The sequence below is a fragment of the Sorghum bicolor genome, chromosome 9, assembly GCF_000003195.3.
Source record: "Sorghum bicolor cultivar BTx623 chromosome 9, Sorghum_bicolor_NCBIv3, whole genome shotgun sequence".
Lineage (NCBI taxonomy): Eukaryota > Viridiplantae > Streptophyta > Magnoliopsida > Poales > Poaceae > Sorghum > Sorghum bicolor.
In genome coordinates, this window is record NC_012878.2 from 19602659 (window position 1) to 19622897 (window position 20239).

The window sequence follows — 20239 nt, forward strand, 5'->3', positions numbered from 1 at the left end:
GGGATTAGCAATCATCACTATTGATTACATAATAGAATATGAGATTGAGCATCTATCATTGCATGTATAATTGAGAACATTTATCTAACTCTTCATAAAGGGATAAGTGTCACATAAAAGATATATGAAATAATGAATAGTAACAAAGATAATTAATCTGATCAGCCACATATAAATATGATAAGCACCTCAATTAGATACTCTAGAAAGTCATTAGCATGGTATTAGAACGAACTACAAGAATATTCCCTAAGTTATTCTCAACTATATAGTCTAGCATATCATAGTTAGTGCAAGCATACTTAGCAATCATTGCGAGACAAGACTACGCCCATGCATAGTGATATTAGCAAGGAATATGAGAAACATAGCAATCACTCCCCTGTAATAATGTTGCTCTGCCAGCCCAATACACGAGAGGGGGACTATATAAGAATCAATGAAGCTGTCACTATCACAAACTATCCCACGATCTGGCATATTGGGTACAATCGCAGATAAATACGGTATAAGCACCACGCCTACACAATATCTATCATTTACCCATGGATCCGATGGATAAACGCTATCCGATCCTAAGCATGTATATAGATCCAATCTAACTAAGCCAAGTACATAACTATGATAAACTAAGAACAATATAATCTTGAATATAAGCAAGTAGAGCAAAGTCATAAGCAATATATTGAAGTAGAACAAAGTCATATTCATAATATTGAAGAACAAAGATAATTAGAAAGTAATTAGAAGCAGAATTAGATAATTACCAAGAATCCTCTTGACAGATCCGGAAACCAATCAAAGATTGACTCCTTCTAGTTCTAATCCTATGTAGCTGTGCTAATCTAGATATCTAATTGATGTGGTGGCTCTAATCTTGATCAGAGGCTTCTTCTCCCTTGAGAATAATGAATTAGGGTTGAGAGGCTCTCTCCTCCAGGGGCCAGGGGGTCTGGTTTTATAGTCCCTTCAAGTGAATATGGGCCGTTGGATCAAAATGACATAGATTGTATGGTTTAGATTCATCCTTTAGGTCGGTGGAGATCTCCCACGAAGCAGAGTCCTGATTGGACTCACGGAAGGTGCGGGCGCCCAGGGCAGGAGGGCGGGCGCCCTGCCTCTGGCCCCGTTTCGCCTCCGCTTCGGTCTCGTGGCTTCTGGAGTCTTCTAGATGTAAGATAATTGCGCGGCACGTTAATATCTCTATGTAATCCCAACATGTGGGCCTTTCTTCCGTATTTCCTAATAACCCCCTGGAGAAATAGACAAACACCAAAACTCATAGAATTCTGTCAGATAAAACCCTAAGTCTAGATGTTGATTTCATTTGGATCCTTTTCTTTATTTATTTTATAATTAAATTTGATACTTAAGGACCGTCAACACATACCATGCTCGATGGTCGGTGCAATCCCCAGATCTCCAAACTGGCAGACTGGACGACCAGTCCCCGAGCATACCATGCTCGGTGGTCAGCGCAATCCCAAGATCTCCAAACTGGCAGACTGGACGACCAGTCCCCGAGCATACCGTGCTCGGTGGTCGGTGCAGTCCCCAGATCTCCAAACTGGCATGCTGGACGACCAGTCCCCGAGCATACCGTGCTCGGTGGTCGGTGCTGTAACACCCTAGGTGTTAAGCATGCACATAGCCTTACCAAAGCAATGCATAAGCATTCTCATCAACATAGCATCATGAGCATGTCATTCATCCCAAAATATGATTTTATGTGTTTTATTCCATGTGCTTTAAATATGCTAGAAATATGATGCTTGCTTTTAAAAATGTGAAATATTCAAAATAGGTTGATTTATGTGTAAGAAGGATTAAGAATATTTTTGTGCAATTTTTGGAGCTATGGAATTTGAGAAATAGAATTTATAAAAAAATTTCCAAATTGAATTTATTTGAAAACCTAGAACTAGTTTTAATGTGTAATTCAAATTCTATTTGGAATTTGGTCTTGCTTATTAAAACAAAGTTGTAGGATTTTTATTTTAGAACAACTTTTCTTTTGGGAGCAAGAGGTGAAAATGAATTTAAATTGGTCCAAATGAATTTAGAAAAGAGATTGGGAAAAGAAATTTAAAAAAAAAATGGGAAAGGGGCAGGCGCTGCCGGGCCAACCCCGCTTCCCTTTCGGCCCAGCGAGCGGCCCGGCCTGCTCCCCCTCCCCCTCTCTCCCGCGCGCGCGGCGCCCGCCCTGTCCCAGCCAGCGCCGGCCACGTGGCGGCCGTACGCCGGCGAGGAGCGCGCCGCGGCCGGCCACCTACAACCCTGGTCGGGACGCCGGCCCGGGCTCCCATGCCACTTCATCCTCTCTGTCGCGCGCCCCTCTCCCTCTCCCTCCTCCCTCCGCTCGCGCAGCGCAGCAGCGGCAGTTCCGCCGCACGCCATTGCCGGAGAAAGTCCCGCCGCTCGCAGCCGACCGCACCAGAGCTCCAAGCTCACCGCCGAGAGCACCAGCGCACTCGCCATCGCTGCGGTAAGCCCCTGCGTGCGCTCTACCAAGGTGAGAAGAAACCGTGCGCCGAGAATCGCTCACCGGAGTTGCCCCAAGCTTGCCGGAGTACTCCGCCGCGACGGATCTTGCCGTTTCCTACCTCTTTCCGCTCGTTCTTTGGTGCGCTAGGTCGGTTAAGGACCGATCGTTGACGGCCCTCTTGTCATGTTGAACGCATGCGCCACACTTAGCTGGAAGGATAAGTCGTTCCGACCGCGAAGCCTGAACACTATCCGGGCCGGGGATCGAGCCGCCATGCGCTGTATTGGTGATGGTTGAGGAGAACGACGAGGGCGCGGCGCGCAACCTTGGTATACCTTGGATACCTCGGTCGCCGGAACGGTCCTCGGGTACTGGCGGTGCCTGCCGAACCCGCGAATTGGTCCTGGATAGTGTAATACGGTGATCTGTAGCTCACTTGATTAGTGAGTGTGGTTTATGTGGGGAATAAACTCGCCAGCTGGTTAGAAATCGATTCGAATCGCAATCGCTCCTGGATAGTGAGCACATGACATGAGCCCTGTCCTCGTAGTAAGGACTATGGAACACTTGGGTTATAATGATAACTGGTTTTATGAATGCTATGATGAGGTACCATCATATCACTATACTTGCTTGTAATAGTACAGGTGCAAACCTAGACAATAGGTAATGATAATGTCAACTTGAGCAAATTAAAAGAAGAAAGATTTATGTAGTTGTGATAATGGAATCCTGCAGTTATGCAAAATGGTCGTCAGCTACTCCACTATATAGCCTTCATGATCCTTGAAGAGTCTTTATTTTTATTTATGACGGGTAAGTCTAGCTGAGTACATTCTCGTACTCAGGGTTCTACTCCCATGTTGTTTTGCAGATGGTCAAATGTACTATGGTTATTGCATCCTCTATCTGTACCCAGCCATGGGCGATGACTAGACCAAGGGCGATGGTCACTCCGTCTTCTCTTTTGCTTTTGTGGGAATGACCGAATTATGGCACTGTATCAGACTAACTGTGTGTGTTGTATTTTCGAACTATGAAGCTTCCGCTACTTGAAGGACTTGGTTTGTAATAATTTTAGGAACTCCGATGTATTTTATGAATGTTGTAATCTGGATGTATTTGTGGATGGCGACCGCTAAACTTATTACGATCTTGGCTGTTGTACGATGTGTGGTTTGAAATCTTTCGAGATTTCACGGACTACCGGGATTATATGGGCTTAAGCCTGATGGTTTGACTATGCAAATGGTCACTATTAGGCTTAATCTCTTATAATTTGGTCGGTTGTGTTATAGGTGCAGTCCCCAGGAATGTTGATCTTCCACCAATTTATGTCCCTTATTTTGAAAAAAGCATCTTGTCACATAAATTAGTGATGTGACGAGACCTCCTGACGCATTGTCAGATTGTTGCATGAAAAGTTGCGCCTGGTAACTGTGCAGCCACTCTTTGCGCTGTTCAAGAAAAGGGAATCATCAATTATACAAAAAGGCCGCCGTATTAACTGTCGGTAATTGTTGAAAACCGAAACGCCGCATCCGCTGTTGGGCCCGCCCACTTCCCAAGAATGCGGGAAGTGGGAGGGGTGGAGTTGTGGCTTATAAAAGCTTGACAGTGCCCCCGTATTGCTTACCCTACCATTGCCTTCAAGCTTTCCATTCTCGCCTTCTACAATCACTATCAGTCCTCCCAACTCGCAGTCATTCCCGCAGCGTCAATGGCGAAGAGCGACTCCAAGAAGAGAGCCGAGCTGATGGCTAAGGAGTGGAAGAAGTCCCGTAGCAGCGTGAGGTCCCTCAACGACCTCGTCGGCATGGGGCTACTGCACAGCCAAGAGCTCAGCGGCTGGAGGGCGCCGGAGGGGGAGAGCTACCCCGACCCTCGTGCCGGTGAGATCGTGGTTTTCGAAGATTTTGTCAAGAGGGGTTTTGGGGTTCCTGTCCATCCTTTTCTCCAGGGGCTTCTGCTTTACTATGAGATTGGGATCTACAATCTGCACCCGAACTCAATTCTTCTTATTTCCACTTTCATCCATCTGTGCGAGGCCTATGTTGGGATAGAGCCGCACTTCGATCTTTTCCACTACCTTTTCTGTTTGAGGAAGAAGGGGGCGGTTGGAGGCTCCAAGATTGCAGGTGGAGTATACCTCGATCTTCGTGACGGGATGAAGAACCGGTATCTCCACTGCCAGTGGAATACTTCTCTCACCGAATGGTACAAGAAGCGGTTCTACGTCAGGGAAGAGCCGGGCAGTTCCATGTTTTGCGACGTGGGCTACATTCCTGAGAAGAGGGTCAGTTGGACAGACCGCCCGCATTTCACTGGTCAGGTAGGAGACCTGATGAAGCTGATTGACTGGTCCCGTTTAGACGGGCTAGGAGTGGTCGGCAACTTCATCTGTCGTCGGGTGATGCCCTGCCAGAAGAGGGTACATCCGGCGTATGAATACGCTGGGAGCCAGGACCCGACCAGGATGAGTCCTGAAGTTTTGGAGAAGGCGGAAGTGCAACAACTGTTGAACGAGCCGTTCAACTTTGCGGACGACAGCTTCATCCGTAGTGGTGATCGGGTGCTGGCCTTCAAGCTGGGACGACCAGCTCCCAAGGTAATGTTGCGAGCTGATTTCGCTTTCTGAGTACGTGTTCTCCTAGTTGTTGATTTGTCTTTTTTACTGCAGATTGGAGACGTTGACCGATGCGCAGTGTACGTATCACTGGCACCTGGCATGGAGAACCCCGCGGGGGAGGACCCGCCAGAAGACGACGCTGCTCGGTGTGCTCGATACACCAGCAGTGAGGAGGAGCAGAACCATCCCGCCCCGACCACCGAAGACAAAGTGGCAGGGAAAAGGCCACTGGCGGCGGACCCCTCCCCTACGGAAGCACTGCCGGCGGAGAGCAGTCAGGCGCCAAAGCATCATCGGCTCGTCCGGATCACCGACGACGATGACGAGGAGGAGGAGGCCGCGCCTTCTCTAGTCCGAAGGCCGCGCAGTCGACCGGACGTTGCACCGGCCACCACTGGTCGGGTGTCCAACGACCCTCCTACACCGCACTCCGAGCCGACGCGCGTCGTAGAGACGGGGGCGCAGGCACCGACCGGTAGGACCAGGAGGAGGTTCACCGCGACACATAGGCGTTCTGACCTGTAAGTTATCAATCTTACTTTCGTGCTGCGATATTCTGCGTTTTGTTTCTGTTTCTGACATTGTTTAAATGTCGTCTTGTTGTTTAGCGCGGCATCGGACGTCGACCCTGACCACGTTGCTCTCCAGAGGGCGGCCGAGCCTACAGCTGCTGTTGGGGACGCCGCGCCGCAGACCACGGAGCAGCCTGCGATGACAACCGCTGCTACGAGCGCCGAGGATCATCCGGCCCCGGCGGGTGCCGCGGCGAGGACCCCGACGAGGAACGAGGAGGCTGTGAGGACGCCTCCCCCGAGTATCGTTGTGGAGGAGGAGAGCAGAGCCCCGACTCCTCCAGCCGAAGAGAGGGGAGTCCCAACGCCGCCCCGAGCAGGGGCCTCGCCGCCCGTAGGCTCCCCTAGCCTGAACCAGGGGCCAGTGATGCCTACGGGCGCAGCCGGTGGTAGTACGGCGAATGAGGAGACCCAGACGGCCTCTGACGATGATGTGGAGGAGATCCAAGGTCGTCCCCGTGATGGTCGTGAGCACGTCTACGTGTGGCGCCAACGCGGGGACCACTTCATCGGGCATGAGGAGCTCGCGGAGACGGAGGAGGCCGCAAGGGTAGAGCGCGCGGCAAAACATCTTGTGGACGAGGTTAAGGTAAGTGGTCCTTTTTGCTGCTCGATGCTTATGCGCTATGTTCGTGGTTTCGATATGTGTTCTTCTTTGCAGGGCATAATGAAAACGGCGAAGTACCGGAAAAGGTGCTTCGACCAAATTGAGGGCATTGTGGCCGAGAACAAGGCCCTGTCTACGGAGGTGGATCGGCTTCGGTGGGAGGCTGGGGATAAGGTGGCCGAGATGAGTGCCCAGGGAGAGCGCCTTCTCGACCTCACCCGCGTTTGGCCGACCAGTATCGGCAAAGGACAGGTCAGTCGCGTACTCCGAGCAGCTGTATGTAGCCGCGTGGTTAGTTTTGTTGACCTGGGGATTGTTCCTGTAGACTTTGAGGAGGAGGTTGCACGCCTCCGGCAAGAGAAGGAACAGCTTGGCCAGGAGCTTGCCGGGGCGCTGGAGACCGGGCGTCGAGCCGGCGAGGAGCTAAGCAACAGGAATCGGGAGTTGTCTGGTAATAACCGTGCCACCCCCTTTTTTAGTTGGTTGCTCAGCGTTCCTTTCCTTATTCTTGAACTGATCTCCCGCTTGGTTTGTAGTGCTCAAGGTGAATACCAAAAAGCATTTAGACGAGCTGATCAAGGACCGGGACTCCTGGAAGACCAACTGCATTAAGCTTTGGAAAGGAGTAGCCCCGGTTCTGGACTTGATCACCCCCGAGCTCCCTGAAGACCAGCCTCGCGCGCCCAGACTAACGCCAGTTGAGAAGGCGCAGCGGGCGTGGGACTGGCTCGAGCAGTTCGTCAAGGATGCCGGGGAATTCGCCGGTGCGCACGTCCTCAGCATGGTGCGCGCCCACTATCCTCTGGTCGACCTGTCTAGGCTGGAGAGGGGGTACCCCAAGGAGGTTGGTCCGCGGGAGGCATACGACCTTCGTGCTGGCCTGCTTGACTTGTCGTCGACGGTGATCGGCGACATCAACCTTTGTGGGATGGCCACTCCCCCTGACCAGCCGGGGTCAGACAGGTCGGCTAGGGAGTTGTCAGGAGCATCCATTCACGGAGATGGGCGGTCGACGCCTGCGGTCTCGACCAGCCAAGCGTCGGTGGCCCCGACCCCTTCGTCCGAGCAGCAAGGCCGAGCGGGTGATCAGCCCGATCAGTAGGCCTGTAGGATAGTCTGTAAAAGTAGACTAGGAACCGCCCGGCGGGGTGTTTATTGTAAACTCTGTATGTAAAGTTTGTAATAAAGTTTAATTTTGTCATGACCATGATTTTGAGCGCTGCAATGTTCTCTGAGTGATGTATCACTGTGTTTGATTAACAATCGTTAAGAATCTTCGCCGCAGAGGAGGATTGTTGTGCTCGTCGAAAGCTCTGCGTGTAAACAGTATATAGCGAAAAAAGAAGACTTTTATTATGACTAATTATAAGAAACTTACAAGCAAATGGTACTGGAACTTATGGATAGAAACGGCGTAGTTTGTCTATGTTTCAAGAATTAGGCACGCGTGTTCTGTCTGGATACGCCAGTCTGTAGGACGTAGGGCGTGTGACTTCGGCGACCACAAAGGGTCCTTCCCAAGGTGTGGATAACTTGTGCGGTCCTTCGTGGCTTGTTTTCCACATGAGAACCAAATCACCGACCACGAAGGAATGGTCTTTGACGTTCCTGTTGTGGTACCGCCTGAAGGCGTCGAGATACATTGCTGTTCGAAGACATGAGGTTAGACGCTTTTCCTCCATGCAGTTGATTTCGAGTTCCCTGGTGTTGTCAGCCGTTGACTGGTCGAAGTTTTCGACTCTTGGAGATCCGAAGGTGACATCAGATGGGAGCACTGCCTCGGAGCCATAAACCATGAAGTAGGGTGACACGCCTGTATTGCGACTAGCCTGTGTTCGGAGACCCCAGACCACAGTCGGTAACTCTTTCATCCAACGACCAAGTGCTCTGTCGTTCTCGGTGTACAACCTTTTCTTTAGGGCATCAATAATCATTCCGTTCGCGCGCTCTACTTTTCCGTTTGCCCGTGGGTGAGCTACTGACACGTACTTTATGACTATGCTCCTGTCATCGCTGAAGTCCCAGAACGTAGTGCCAGTGAACTGAGTACCCAGGTCGGTGATTATACTGTTGGGGATCCCGAATCTGTGTATGATTTGATCAAGGAATTCCATAGCTTTCTTGGAGGTTGCTTTGACCAGTGGCATGTATTTGATCCACTTCGAGAATTTGTCTATTAACACGAAGACGAACTTGAAGTTGCCGGGAGCCGGTTTAAATGGACCGATCATGTCGAGGCCCCAGCAGGCGAAAGGCCAGGACACGGAATGGTTTGAATCTCGTGAGCAGGTACGTGGGTCCTCTTAGCGAAGAACTGGCATCCTTCACAATGTCGGACCAGTTTCTCGGCATCGGTGACCGCGGTTGGCCAGTAAAAACCTGCTCGGAAAGCCTTCCCGACCAGTGTTCTGGAGGCCGCGTGGTTGCCGCAGGATCCGGCGTGTATGTCATCCAAGAGCTTGATGTCGTCATCTTGGGATATGCATTTGAGCAGTACCTCAGAACTTGTGTTCTTTCGCATAAGCTTGCCATCCACCAGTATGTAATTCTTGGATCGCCGAATGAGGTGCTCATTTTCCGTTTTATCCTGAAAGCCTGACCTGTCCGATATATACCTGATGAAAGGGGTGCGCCAGTAACGGCTGCTAGTTGTCGGAGTAGCATCATCTATGATCATTGCCTCATTAGGTTGCTTTTTGACCAGGTCTGTGCCCACACTCGGCGCGTGGATGTCCTGAACGAAAACGCCCTGCGGGATTTGGGCCCGAGATGACCCTAACTTTGACAGCGCATCCGCTGCCTGGTTCTTATCGCGGACTACGTGGATGTACTCTATGCTATAGAAGTTCGATTCTCATTTGCGGATTTCTTTGCAGTAGAGGTCCATCTTCTCATGGGTTGTGTCCCATTCCTTGTTGAGCTGGTTGATGACTAAGGCAGAATCGCCATGGACGTAGAGGCGTTTGACTCCCAGTTTGACAGCTAGCAGTATGCCGTGTAGGCATGCTTCGTACTCAGCGATGTTGTTTGATGCTGGAAAGAGGATCCTAAGGACGTAGCGTAGTTTGTCCTTGTTAGGCAACACGAAAAGTATCCCAGCGCCAGCGCCGTTGATGTTCAAGGACCCGTCGAAGAACATTGACCAGTGGTGGGAGATGTCGGAAACGGGAGGCTCGTTGAGGTCCGTCCACTCTGCGATGAAATCGACCAGGGCCTGAGACTTGACGGTGGTGCGGCTCTGGAAATCCAGGGAGAATGGGCATAATTCCATTGCCCATTTTACGATTTTGCCGTTGGCATCCTTGTTGCGTAGAATGTCCCCCAGAGGGAAGCTGGTGGTTACCAAGACCCGATGGCCGTCGAAGTAGTGCTTTAGCTTCCTCGAAGTTATGAGGATGGCGTATATGAGCTTCTGTATCTGTGGGTATCTGGCCTTGGACTCGTTTAAGACTTCGCTTATGAAATAAATGGGTCTCTGGACTTTGTAGACGTGGCCTGGCTCGTCTCGCTCGACCACTACTGCCATTGAGACAACCCTGTCGGTTGCTATAATGTAAAGGAGTAGGTCTTCATTGGGCTGAGGTGCTGTGAGAACAGGCGGTGAGGTGAGGAAAGTCTTGAGCTGGGTGAACGCAGCATCAACTTCCTCTGTCCAGGAGAATTTTTCCGACGCCTTCAAGAGTTTGAAGAAAGGGAGGCCTTTTTCTCCTAGTCTTGAGATGAAGCGGCTGAGAGTGGCCATACATCCGGTGAGCTTTTGAATATCCTTGACATTTTTAGGTGGTCGCATGTCGAGCACTGCTTTTACTTTTGAAGGATTCGGTCGTATGCCGTCGCGGATGACGACGTTGCCGAGTAGTAGACCAGAAGGGACCCCAAAGATGCACTTTTTGGGGTTAAGCTTCCACTTGTATTTGTTTAATGCCTTAAAGGTTCGGTCTAAGTTGTCGATTAGAGTGCTTGCATTCCTTGTTTTGACAACGACGTCGTCTACATAAGCCTCGACGAGGTCATCACAAATCTCATCGTGGAGGCATTGCTGGATGGCTCATTGATAGGTGGCTCCAGCGTTTTTGAGTCCAAAGGACATGGTCGTGTAGCAATATGTGCCTGTTGACACCGTTTTTGGGCACGTGTCCAGGCCGGCAGGATAAGACGGCGGTGTTTTGTCTACAGGATGAGTTGCCGATGAGGATGGTTGCCGATGAAGGAGGGGTTGAACGTGACTGAGTTTATAGGTGGTGATGTGTCTGTGCCGATGGCTATGACAAGGAAGTTTGCCGATGACTATGACAAGGGAGTCTGCCGGTGATACGAAGGGAGAGTCCAGAAGCTGCCGATCGGTTTGTGGAAGAGTTTCAGCTTGTCACGGGGGATAGATTTGTTATTTCCTTAGTTATTTAAATTGTTTTGTATACGGATTCCATGTAATTTGGAATTCGAATTCTAATCGTGTCTGGTTGTAGCTCTTTGAGCAGGGTATAAATATAGACCCTAGGACCTTGTAATGAGATATCTATCAATCAATCAAACACACGTTTTTACTCATATTTCAGCATCTACTTTTTCGATGACTTCGTCATACTTTTTCCCTTTTATTACGAGTTCTTAGGAATTCGTCGACTTAAGCTCGGCGTGTTCTTGAGTTCCGCGTGAGTACCTCTTAGCCGTGACATCTGGGCACATCGCTGTTGTCAGGACTAAAGTATTCGAGTTATCACCTTTGCCGATAGTAAGGTCAAATCGGCTGGGACGCCTTAACGTTTGAATCGGGTATTAGCCCTTTGTGTTTGCAGATCGATTTTGCATCAACACATCTTTTGGCACGCTCGGTGGGACAGATTCAAGATCAAGATCAACATGTCGATCTCTGACTTTGATCAGGAGAACGTCATCCCCGTGACGGAAGCCAATCTCAAGGATGAGCAGAAGCAAGCTATCGCCCAAGCCATGGAGGAATACAAGCTGCAATGCCTGAAGTCCTTCAGCATAAACAAGAGCGGTGAGGTGATCCAGAAAGATGCACTGCCGACACCACGACAGGTTACTTTCGAAGCCAATCCTGGCAAGCTTCAAGATATGGTTGACAGTGCTGTCAACCGTGCTTTGATCAACCAAGCTGGTGTACTGTCTAATACGGTTTTCAATGCCGTGGCAAGAACTTTCAAGGAAGGACAAATCCCACCAGATTATGTGGGCCCCACTCATCATCAGCCAACATCACCGGAGGTCACGGCTCCATCGGCTGCTATGGCCGCTGCGAGTGCACAATCTGCCGTCCCTCCAAGTACGTTGGGAGCTACTAATGCACAATCTGTGCCGATGACAACTAACCCGCAGACTTCAGGTGGGCAGAATAAACTGACTACAGATATGTTGGCATCGGCAATGTCAGGGTTGACTCCTCCTCCCAACTGGTGGGGTTATGGTATGCCTCCAGAGTTGACGCCGAGTACATCGCAGATAACTGACATGAGGGGCAAGGCTCCTATGGCATCGGCGCCTCCCAATGCGCTGTTGAACCAGAGTCCTCGGTATACTACAATTACTACTGCGAGGCCTCACACCGGGAATCCTCAAGATTCAATGTTCCAAATGCCTAATGCATCGGCAGATTCAATGTTGATGCAACAGAGGTCTATGGCCCAGTCGGGGTATGTCAATTCAATGATGATGCCCAATTACCAATCATCGGCAGCGCCTATGCCGATGACCGCTAATAATGGATGGCTTGGGCAACAAGTCTTTCCACAAACGCCCCAACAGAGTTACCAGGCTACAGGGTTCCAGCAAGGACAGATCTATCCCGGATTCTAGAGTCAGGGGATCCCTAACCAGCCAATGAATCTCGGACAGCAAGTCGGGGGGCAGCAAATTGGTGGACATCAGTTTGGTGGCCCGCAAATTGGAGGCCAGATGATCAATCCAATGTTCCGTGTGGATCGTGTCCCAAACAGACACGTGGAGGCTCACCATCAGATGCCGGATCCGCAACCTCCTCATTGGCAGGAGGCCGATGCGTACTGGGCCGATAAGATTGCTGAAGTAATGAGAGACCAATTTGGGATAAAACCCAAAGTCAACACTTACTCTTATCGGACACCGTATCCTCCCGCATATGATTTGATCCCGCTTCCGCATCGGTACAAGTTGCCAGATTTTACTAAGTTTTCTGGGCAAGACGACACGTCAACCATGGAGCATGTCAACAGGTTCATCATTCAATGCGGAGAAGCCGGTAATAGGGACGAATTGAGGGTTCGTCTATTTTCATCATCATTGTCTGGATCGGCCTTTACCTGGTTCATATCACTACCTCCTAACTCAGTGATCACTTGGGCCGATCTGGAGAAACAATTCCACAAATACTTCTTTTATGGGGTTCATGAGAAGATCACCGATTTGGTCAAGTTGAGGCAACGCAATGATGAATCGGTTGAAGGTTTTGTGCAGAGGATACGGGAAGTCAAAAATAAATGTTATAGTCTGGTTCTAGATGATCGGCAGCTAGCCGATTTGGCTTTCCAGGGTTTATTACCACACATCAGGGATAAGTATGCCTCTCAGGAGTTTGAAAGCTTAAGTCATCTAGTGCAGAGGATTTCTGATCAAGACATCAAGCCTTTCGAGCCCAAAAGAGCATGGAACAAGAAGGTATAATTTGTTGATGAGGCAACAAGCTCAGATTCCGATGAAGAACCAGTCATCGGCTTGGCAGAGTGGGTAAAGAACAAGAAGCCGATGTCTTGTCCTTTTGGGCAGAAGGAACCAGAGAAGTTCGCTTTTGACACCGCTAAGGCCGATAGGATATTTGATTTTCTACTTCAGGAAGGTCAGATCAAGCTGTCTCCTAATCACGTGATCCCATCGGCTGAGGAATTGAAGAGGATGAAATATTGCAAGTGGCATAATGCAACTTCTCATGACACCAATGAGTGCAATGTTTTCAGACAGCAGCTGCAATCGGCTATAGAGTCTGGGAGAATCAAGTTTGACAGTTCCAAGACCCAGAAGCCGATGAAGATAGACCAACATCCTTTCCCGACAAACATGTTGGATGCTAAGGGAAAGGCCAAGGTCTTAACATCGGAAGCAGCCGAGAAAAGTGCATCGGTAGATCCTCAGCATCAAGTTACTACTGCCGATGCAAGAGGTAGGGGCTTGGTTCAGGAAGGAACCAGCTCAGGTAGGCCTCCTCGGTCTGGCATCGTTATAACTCATAGAAGGCCTCGAGATAACTGGCAACAACGGGAAGATCGGTATCGGCGCCAGCAAGAAGATTATCGTCGGGAGGAAGAGAGAGGCCGACAGGAGTGGAATCGGCATAGAGATCACTGGAACTGTCCGTTCTTCATCCATTGTTGGGAGGAGAATATTAAGCTTCCCATTGTCAGAGACTGCCCTGAATGCAATGGTTATGATCGGTATGATAGGACCGATCGGCGTTATCATGATGACAGTCGACGATTTAATGGGCCGATCAGAGGAAGGGCATCAATTCATGATCGGCTGGGGGGTAGGCTCAGCGTGCACGATAGGCTTGGTGATCGTGTCCAATATTTTCCCAGGAACCAGGAAGAGCTCGAGGAGATGGCTAATGTACGAGTTCCCGATGAGTTCATATTTTGCAGGGATGCTAATACGCATCGGATGGAGTCAAGGGAGAGTCGACGCCTAGTAGCAAGGCAGAAGCCGCTTCCTCCGTGGTGTCCGGAAGGGTTGACCAAGACACAGAAAAGGAGATTGCAGCGAGAAAGGCAAGAAGGGCTAAGCAAGGGCGAGAGCTCTGGGAAACCTGAGGATCGACATCAACCAGATCCTAAAGGAGAAGGTCCATCGGCAGATGTCAACATGGTCTTTATGTTGCCGATGGAATTCCTTGCGCCATCCGGTGATGATGAGGTGGAGTTTTCCGATCAAATAGCTCAGTTGGCTCTAGATCCGATGACAGCTATCTTCGAGAAGCCTGCCGATGATGAAAGACAGCATCTCAAGGCTCTGTTTGTCAAAGGAAGGATTGATGGGCAGCCGATGACTAAGATTTTAATTGATGGAGGAGCTGCTATCAATATCATGCCATATGCGGTGTATCGGAAGCTTGGAAAAGGAGATCAAGATTTAACCAAGACCGATATGATGCTCAAAGACTTTGAAGGGAACGTGTCTCCAGTCAAAGGGGCAATATGTGTAGAGTTGACCATCGACAGCAAAACCTTGCCAACAACTTTCTTCGTGATCAGTGGAAAGGGTGCTTACAACTTGCTACTGGGGAGAGATTGGATTCATGCTAATTGTTGCATCCCGTCTACAATGCACCAATGTTTGGTTCAGTGGGTAGGCGACAAAATTGAGATTGTCCCGGGAGATTCTTCTTATGTCATTGCGTCGGCAGAGGCGGACACCTATGAGAAGACCAGGTGCATTTCAAGAGAAGTTTGGGAGAAAGATTTTCTCAAAGTTGCCGATTACGAGATTCCACCGATCCAAGCAGTCGGTTCTGATGACGGTTTTTAATGGATAGGTTCGCCGATGATGGAAAGTTAGGCCAGGGATTCACATCAGCCGATGATTTGGTAGAAGTAGATATCGGTAGTGGTGATAAGCCTAGACCTACTTTTATTAGTGCTAAGTTAAATCCTGAATGTAAGCAGCAATTAACCAATTTGTTAAAGGAATATAAAGATTGCTTTTCTTGGGATTATACTGAGATGCCTGGTTTAGACCGATCAATTGTTGAGCATCGGTTACCTATCAAGTCTGGATTTCGGCCACATCAGCAGCCAGCTCGCCGATGTAATCCTAATATTCTTCCTGACATCAAAGCCGAAATAACCAAACTTATCGAAGCAAAATTTATTCGGCAGTGTCGGTATGCCGAATGGATTTCCAATGTTGTTCCGGTCTACAAGAAGAACGGGAAACTTCGGGTCTGCATTGATTTTAGGAACCTTAACAAAGCAACGCCGATGGATGGACACCCAATGCCGGTTGCCGATCTGTTGGTTGACGCTGCAGCTGGGCATCGGATTATTAGCTTTATGGATGGTAATGCAGGATATAATCAAATATTCATGGCTGAAGAAGATATTCCAAAGACTGCGTTCAGATGCCCTGGTCATGTTGGATTGTTCGAGTGGATAGTTATGACTTTTGGCCTTAAGAATGCTGGTGCTACTTATCAAAGGGCCATAAATTTTATATTTCATGAGTTCATCGGCAAATTGGTAGAGATTTATATTGATGATGTGGTGGTCAAGTCCGGGGACTTCGCAAAGCATCTTGCCGATCTACAAAAGGTATTGGAGTGCACAAGGAAGCATGGATTGAAGATGAATCCCAATAAGTGTGCATTTGGTGTATCGGCAGGGCAGTTTCTTGGTTTCATGGTGCATCAAAGGGGGATTGAAATTAGTCGAAGATCTATTGATGCCATCAATAAGATAGTAGCCCCTACCAACAAGACTGAACTCCAGTCCTTGATCGGCAAGGTAAATTTTATCAGGAGATTTATATCTAATTTGTCTGGTAAAATTCGTGCTTTCAGTTCTCTTCTTAAGCTAAAAGCCGATCAAGAATTTATTTGGGGGAAAGAACAGCAGTTGGCTCTGGATGAAATTAAGACGTATCTAGTGAATCCTCCAGTTCTAATTCCACCTCAGCAAGGAAAGCCCTTCAGATTGTATTTGTCTACCGATGGGATGGTTATCGGTTCGGCTTTGATTCAAGAATTTGAAGGGAAAGAGCGTGTAATTTATTACTTGAGCAGAAGGTTGATTGATGCTGAGACCAGGTATTCGGCCATTGAGAAATTATGCCTATGCTTATATTTTTCGTGTATCAAGTTAAGGCACTACTTGTTATCGGCTGAATGCACTGTTGTTTGCAAAGATGATGTGGTCCGGTACATGCTATCTATGCCGATTATGAGTGGCAGGATCTGTAAATGGATTTTGGCCCTGTCAGATTTCGATCTGCATTATGAATCGGCTAAGGCCGTTAAAGGGCAGATTATGGCCGATTTTGTGACTCAACATTGCAGTGCAGTGGAGGCCTTGGAAATTGTGCCCTGGACGCTTTTCTTTGATGGATCTACATGTGACCGGGGGGCAGGAATCGGCATAGTATTAGTTTCCCCTAAGGGGAGGAAGTATGAATTTTCCTTGCCGATTGTTGCTACATCGACAAATAATCAGGCTGAGTATCAGGCTTTGATAAAGGGATTGGAGTTGTTAAGGGAGGTTCGTGCTGACGCTGTCGAAGTCTTCGGGGATTCTATGTTGGTTATAAATCAATTGGCCGGGAGCTATGAATGCCGAAGTGAAGTTCTCATAACTTATTACAAGAAGAGCATGCAACTGTTAAAGGAATTCAAAGATTTCCGTTTAGAGCATGTTCCCCAATTGCATAATGAAGAGGCCAATCGGCTGGCTCAACATGCCTCGGGATATCAGCCTATGATTAATACAGTATCGGCAATCGATGCCGATGATTGGAGGAAAGAAATTATTGATTATTTGAAAGATCCATCTAAGAAAGTTGAAAGACGAGTTCGATTTCAAGCGACCAAGTATGTGCTCCTCGAAGGAGAGTTATACTATCAAACTATTGATGGAATTCTTCTCCGATGCTTAGGTGATGATGAAGCTAGGAGTTTGATGGGAGAAATTCATGAAGGGGTGTGTGGAGCACATCAGTCGGCTTTTAAGATGAAGTGGATGATTAGGAGGAATGGATATTATTGGCCGACTATACTTGAGGATTGCTTTAAGTATTTCAAAGGGTGTCAGAAGTTTGGTAATATTCAAAGGGCACCTGCGTCGGCTATGAATCCTATCATAAAACCTTGGCCGTTCCGAGGATGGGCTATTGATCTGATCGGCCAGATTTATCCACCGTCTAGCAAAGGGCATAAGTTTATTGTAGTTGCCACTGATTATTTCACTAAGTGGGTCGAAGCTATTCCTTTGAAGAAAGTCACATCGGCCAATATGATTGATTTTGTGAAGGAGCATATCATTTACCGATTTGGGATTCCTCAAACAGTTACTACCGATCAGGGCACTATGTTTACATCGGCGGAGTTTGATGAATTTGCAATCGGTATGGGGATTAAAGTGTTGAATTCTTCTCCTTATTATGCTCAAGCCAATGGGCAGGCTGAGGCATCTAACAAAGGAATTATCAAGCTTATCAAACGAAAGATTGAAGAAAATCCTAAGCGGTGGCATACATTATTAAATGAAGCGTTGTGGTCCTATCGGATGGCTTGTCATGGATCAACCAAGGTGTCACCCTATCAATTGGTGTATGGACATGATGCAGGGTTGCCTTGGGAAATTAAGGCTGGATCTAGGCGATTATCTTTTCAAGATCAATTGGCTACCGATGATTATGCCACTTTGATGACCGATGAGTTAGATGATCTAGCAGGACATCGGTTAAAGGCTTTAATAAGTATGGAAGAAAATAAGAAGAGAGTTGCTAGATGGTATGACAAGAAAGTAAAGGCTAAGGAGTTTACCGAAGGGGACTTGGTATGGAAATTAATTTTACCGATCGGGACTAAAAGTTCGAAGTTTGGAAAGTGGTCTCCTAATTGGGAAGGTCCTTATCGGATAAGTCGATCGGCTCCTGGTAATGCCTATATTCTAGAAACTCTCGAAGGAGTTGAATTTCCCAGAGCACTAAATGGCAAATATTTAAAGAAGTACTACCCCAGCATGTGGGTCGATGCATAAAAGTTTAAGTGCCGATAACACTCCTATCGGCTGGATTTAAAAGTTGAAAGAGCAGGAAAAGACAGATATGTCGCCGATGAGAGCTTCATGTGTTCAGCAATGCCTGGATCGCCGATATGGCGCGTAGCCGGATTTGGTTGGCTGCTTCTATCTCTTTGATATCGTCATCGGCAGAACCTTCTATCGGCTTCAGCTTCTTCTTCAATTGTAGTGCCTTGCGACCGTGGGCGTTTCGCTCTTGCTCAAGGAGCTTGATGGTCTCTGGCAGTTGGCTCTCTTCCTGTTGGGCTTGGGATAAGGCGTCCTCCACTTGTTTGAGTTCTGCCAACAGGGATTCCCTTTTTGCCGATAGATCAGATATCTTCTGCTTCAGCGTGTCTCCTGAAGATCTCAAGATGCCAATGTTCTTGTGCTTCTCATCGGTCAGGAGCTTCTCTTTCCTCATCTCTTCTGAGAGCTGAGTCTGAGCAGTTCTATCGGCAAGGCGCTGAGAGGCCCTTTGGTACCGTAGCTGACGACTCTCCAAATGTGCGGCTTGGAAGAGGGTTTCTTCGACATCGGCTGGAATCTGGCCTCTGAGAGTCCTGAACAGAACCTTTGCTGGGTCGGAGTCATCGACCAGTTGTGCCGTGTCCTGATGAAGGAGGGCCGACAGTTCTTCCAGCTTGGCCCTGATCTCTGCCGATGTGATGCTAATTGTCTGGGAAGAGCTTGCTTCTTCACCTTCTTCTTCAGAGATGTCGATAGCGAAGGAGAATAGGCTGTCGGGAGAATCTTGTTCCTGGGAAGGAAAACAAAGTAAGTTAGTTCATACTAAGAGAGTCGGCAAATAATACTGATGAAGATTGGGTGACTTACTTGCTTCAAGGCTATTTCTTGCCTTTGACTGGAAGATGCCGGTGGAGCCGTAGGTTGATCGGTCAGGGTTGCCGATGGAACGACATCAACTAAAATGAGACAGAAAGAGTTATGAGGTTGAATAAGAACAAGTTCATCGGTGGCAATATTATAAAAATATGTTACCCTGAGGAGGAACGACGCTTGTCTGAATTGGGGGAACTGCCGATGACGTGATTGAACCTGCCGGACCAGTTGTCTGCTCACCTACGTCAGTTGATGTACCTTCTGCTTGGGGTTCTTCCTGCTGGGGTTCGTCTATTTCTGGTGCTTCCTGCGGATGAGGGGGAGATGGTGCTTGCTGGATCTCTACATCTAGAGGGGAAGGAGAAGATTCCACCGGAATAGGAGATGCCGGAGGAGGAGGAGGAGGAGGAGTTGCCACTTTCTGGCGCTTTGTTCTGGCCCTGGTACCCTTGGTGCCCTTCCTCTTTGGCTGGCTAGACTGGGGGGCATCGGCACCTTGGCTTTTGGCTTTTGCCGATGCACTGGTTTGCTGCAGCAACAAGAAGGAATTTATGAATACAAATGTAGCTGATGTAATCAGTATAAATAAAAGGGTTTGACAATTGCCTTGAAAGCCTGTGCCAGAGTGGAGGCAGCTACCGATGGTGAAGTCTGAGTCTTCCAGGTGGTGACTTTCCTCATGCGTATACCTCGATGCACGATGGCAGCCAGGGTGGGAGCGTTGTGGCTGATTGAAGAAATTGGGCCTGATGCAAATAGATCAATCGACTTGCCACTTTTGCTGACCGATGGAGGGGTATCATCAACCTGCGGAAAAGTACAAAAGTGAATCACCAATAGAAGCAGAATTGAAAGAATTGAAACATCGGTTTGAAAACACTTACAGTGTCATTGGGAACTTCGTACTCAGGGTCAATCATGCCACGGTACGTGAGGGCCGATTTGCAAAACAGATGCTCCTTCCATTCTGCCCACCACTGCTTGTATGCTTGAGTAATGAAAGCAGCTGGAACCCACTCTGATAAATCCACGTTTGTATCGGCGCTCGATGGCAGTTGGGCCATTCGGATCCATTCAAGGAGACTGTTGATGGTTTCCCTGGGCTTTATCACATCGGCATAGCAGAGTGCGATCGGCAGCTGGCCGAAAGCTAACTAACGGGCTAGTGCCGATGGATTGTAAAATTCATAAGTCTGGGGGGAGGTTTTCCCACTACCAAAGAAATTCACTGGTATGGCTCTAGGAGTCACTATTGCCATCATTACTTCATTGTCCCGGTCAAGAGCTTCGTCAAATGGGTTGAAGACCAGGGGAAGCATGCTGTCTGGATCATCATAGGCCAAC

At 48.5% G+C, this 20239-nt stretch overlaps 1 protein-coding gene across 1 annotated transcript in view; it reads left to right on the plus strand.

Annotated features, from left to right (window-relative positions):
* Positions 5214-20239, plus strand: part of LOC110430419 (skin secretory protein xP2-like) — a 49156-nt gene continuing 34130 nt past the window's right edge. Inside the window, exons 1-3 of the mRNA XM_021448094.1 lie at positions 5214-5260; positions 5723-6135; positions 6619-6744. Of these exons, the coding sequence (XP_021303769.1) occupies positions 5214-5260; positions 5723-6135; positions 6619-6744 (586 nt within the window). The remainder of the gene's footprint in view (positions 5261-5722; positions 6136-6618; positions 6745-20239) is intronic.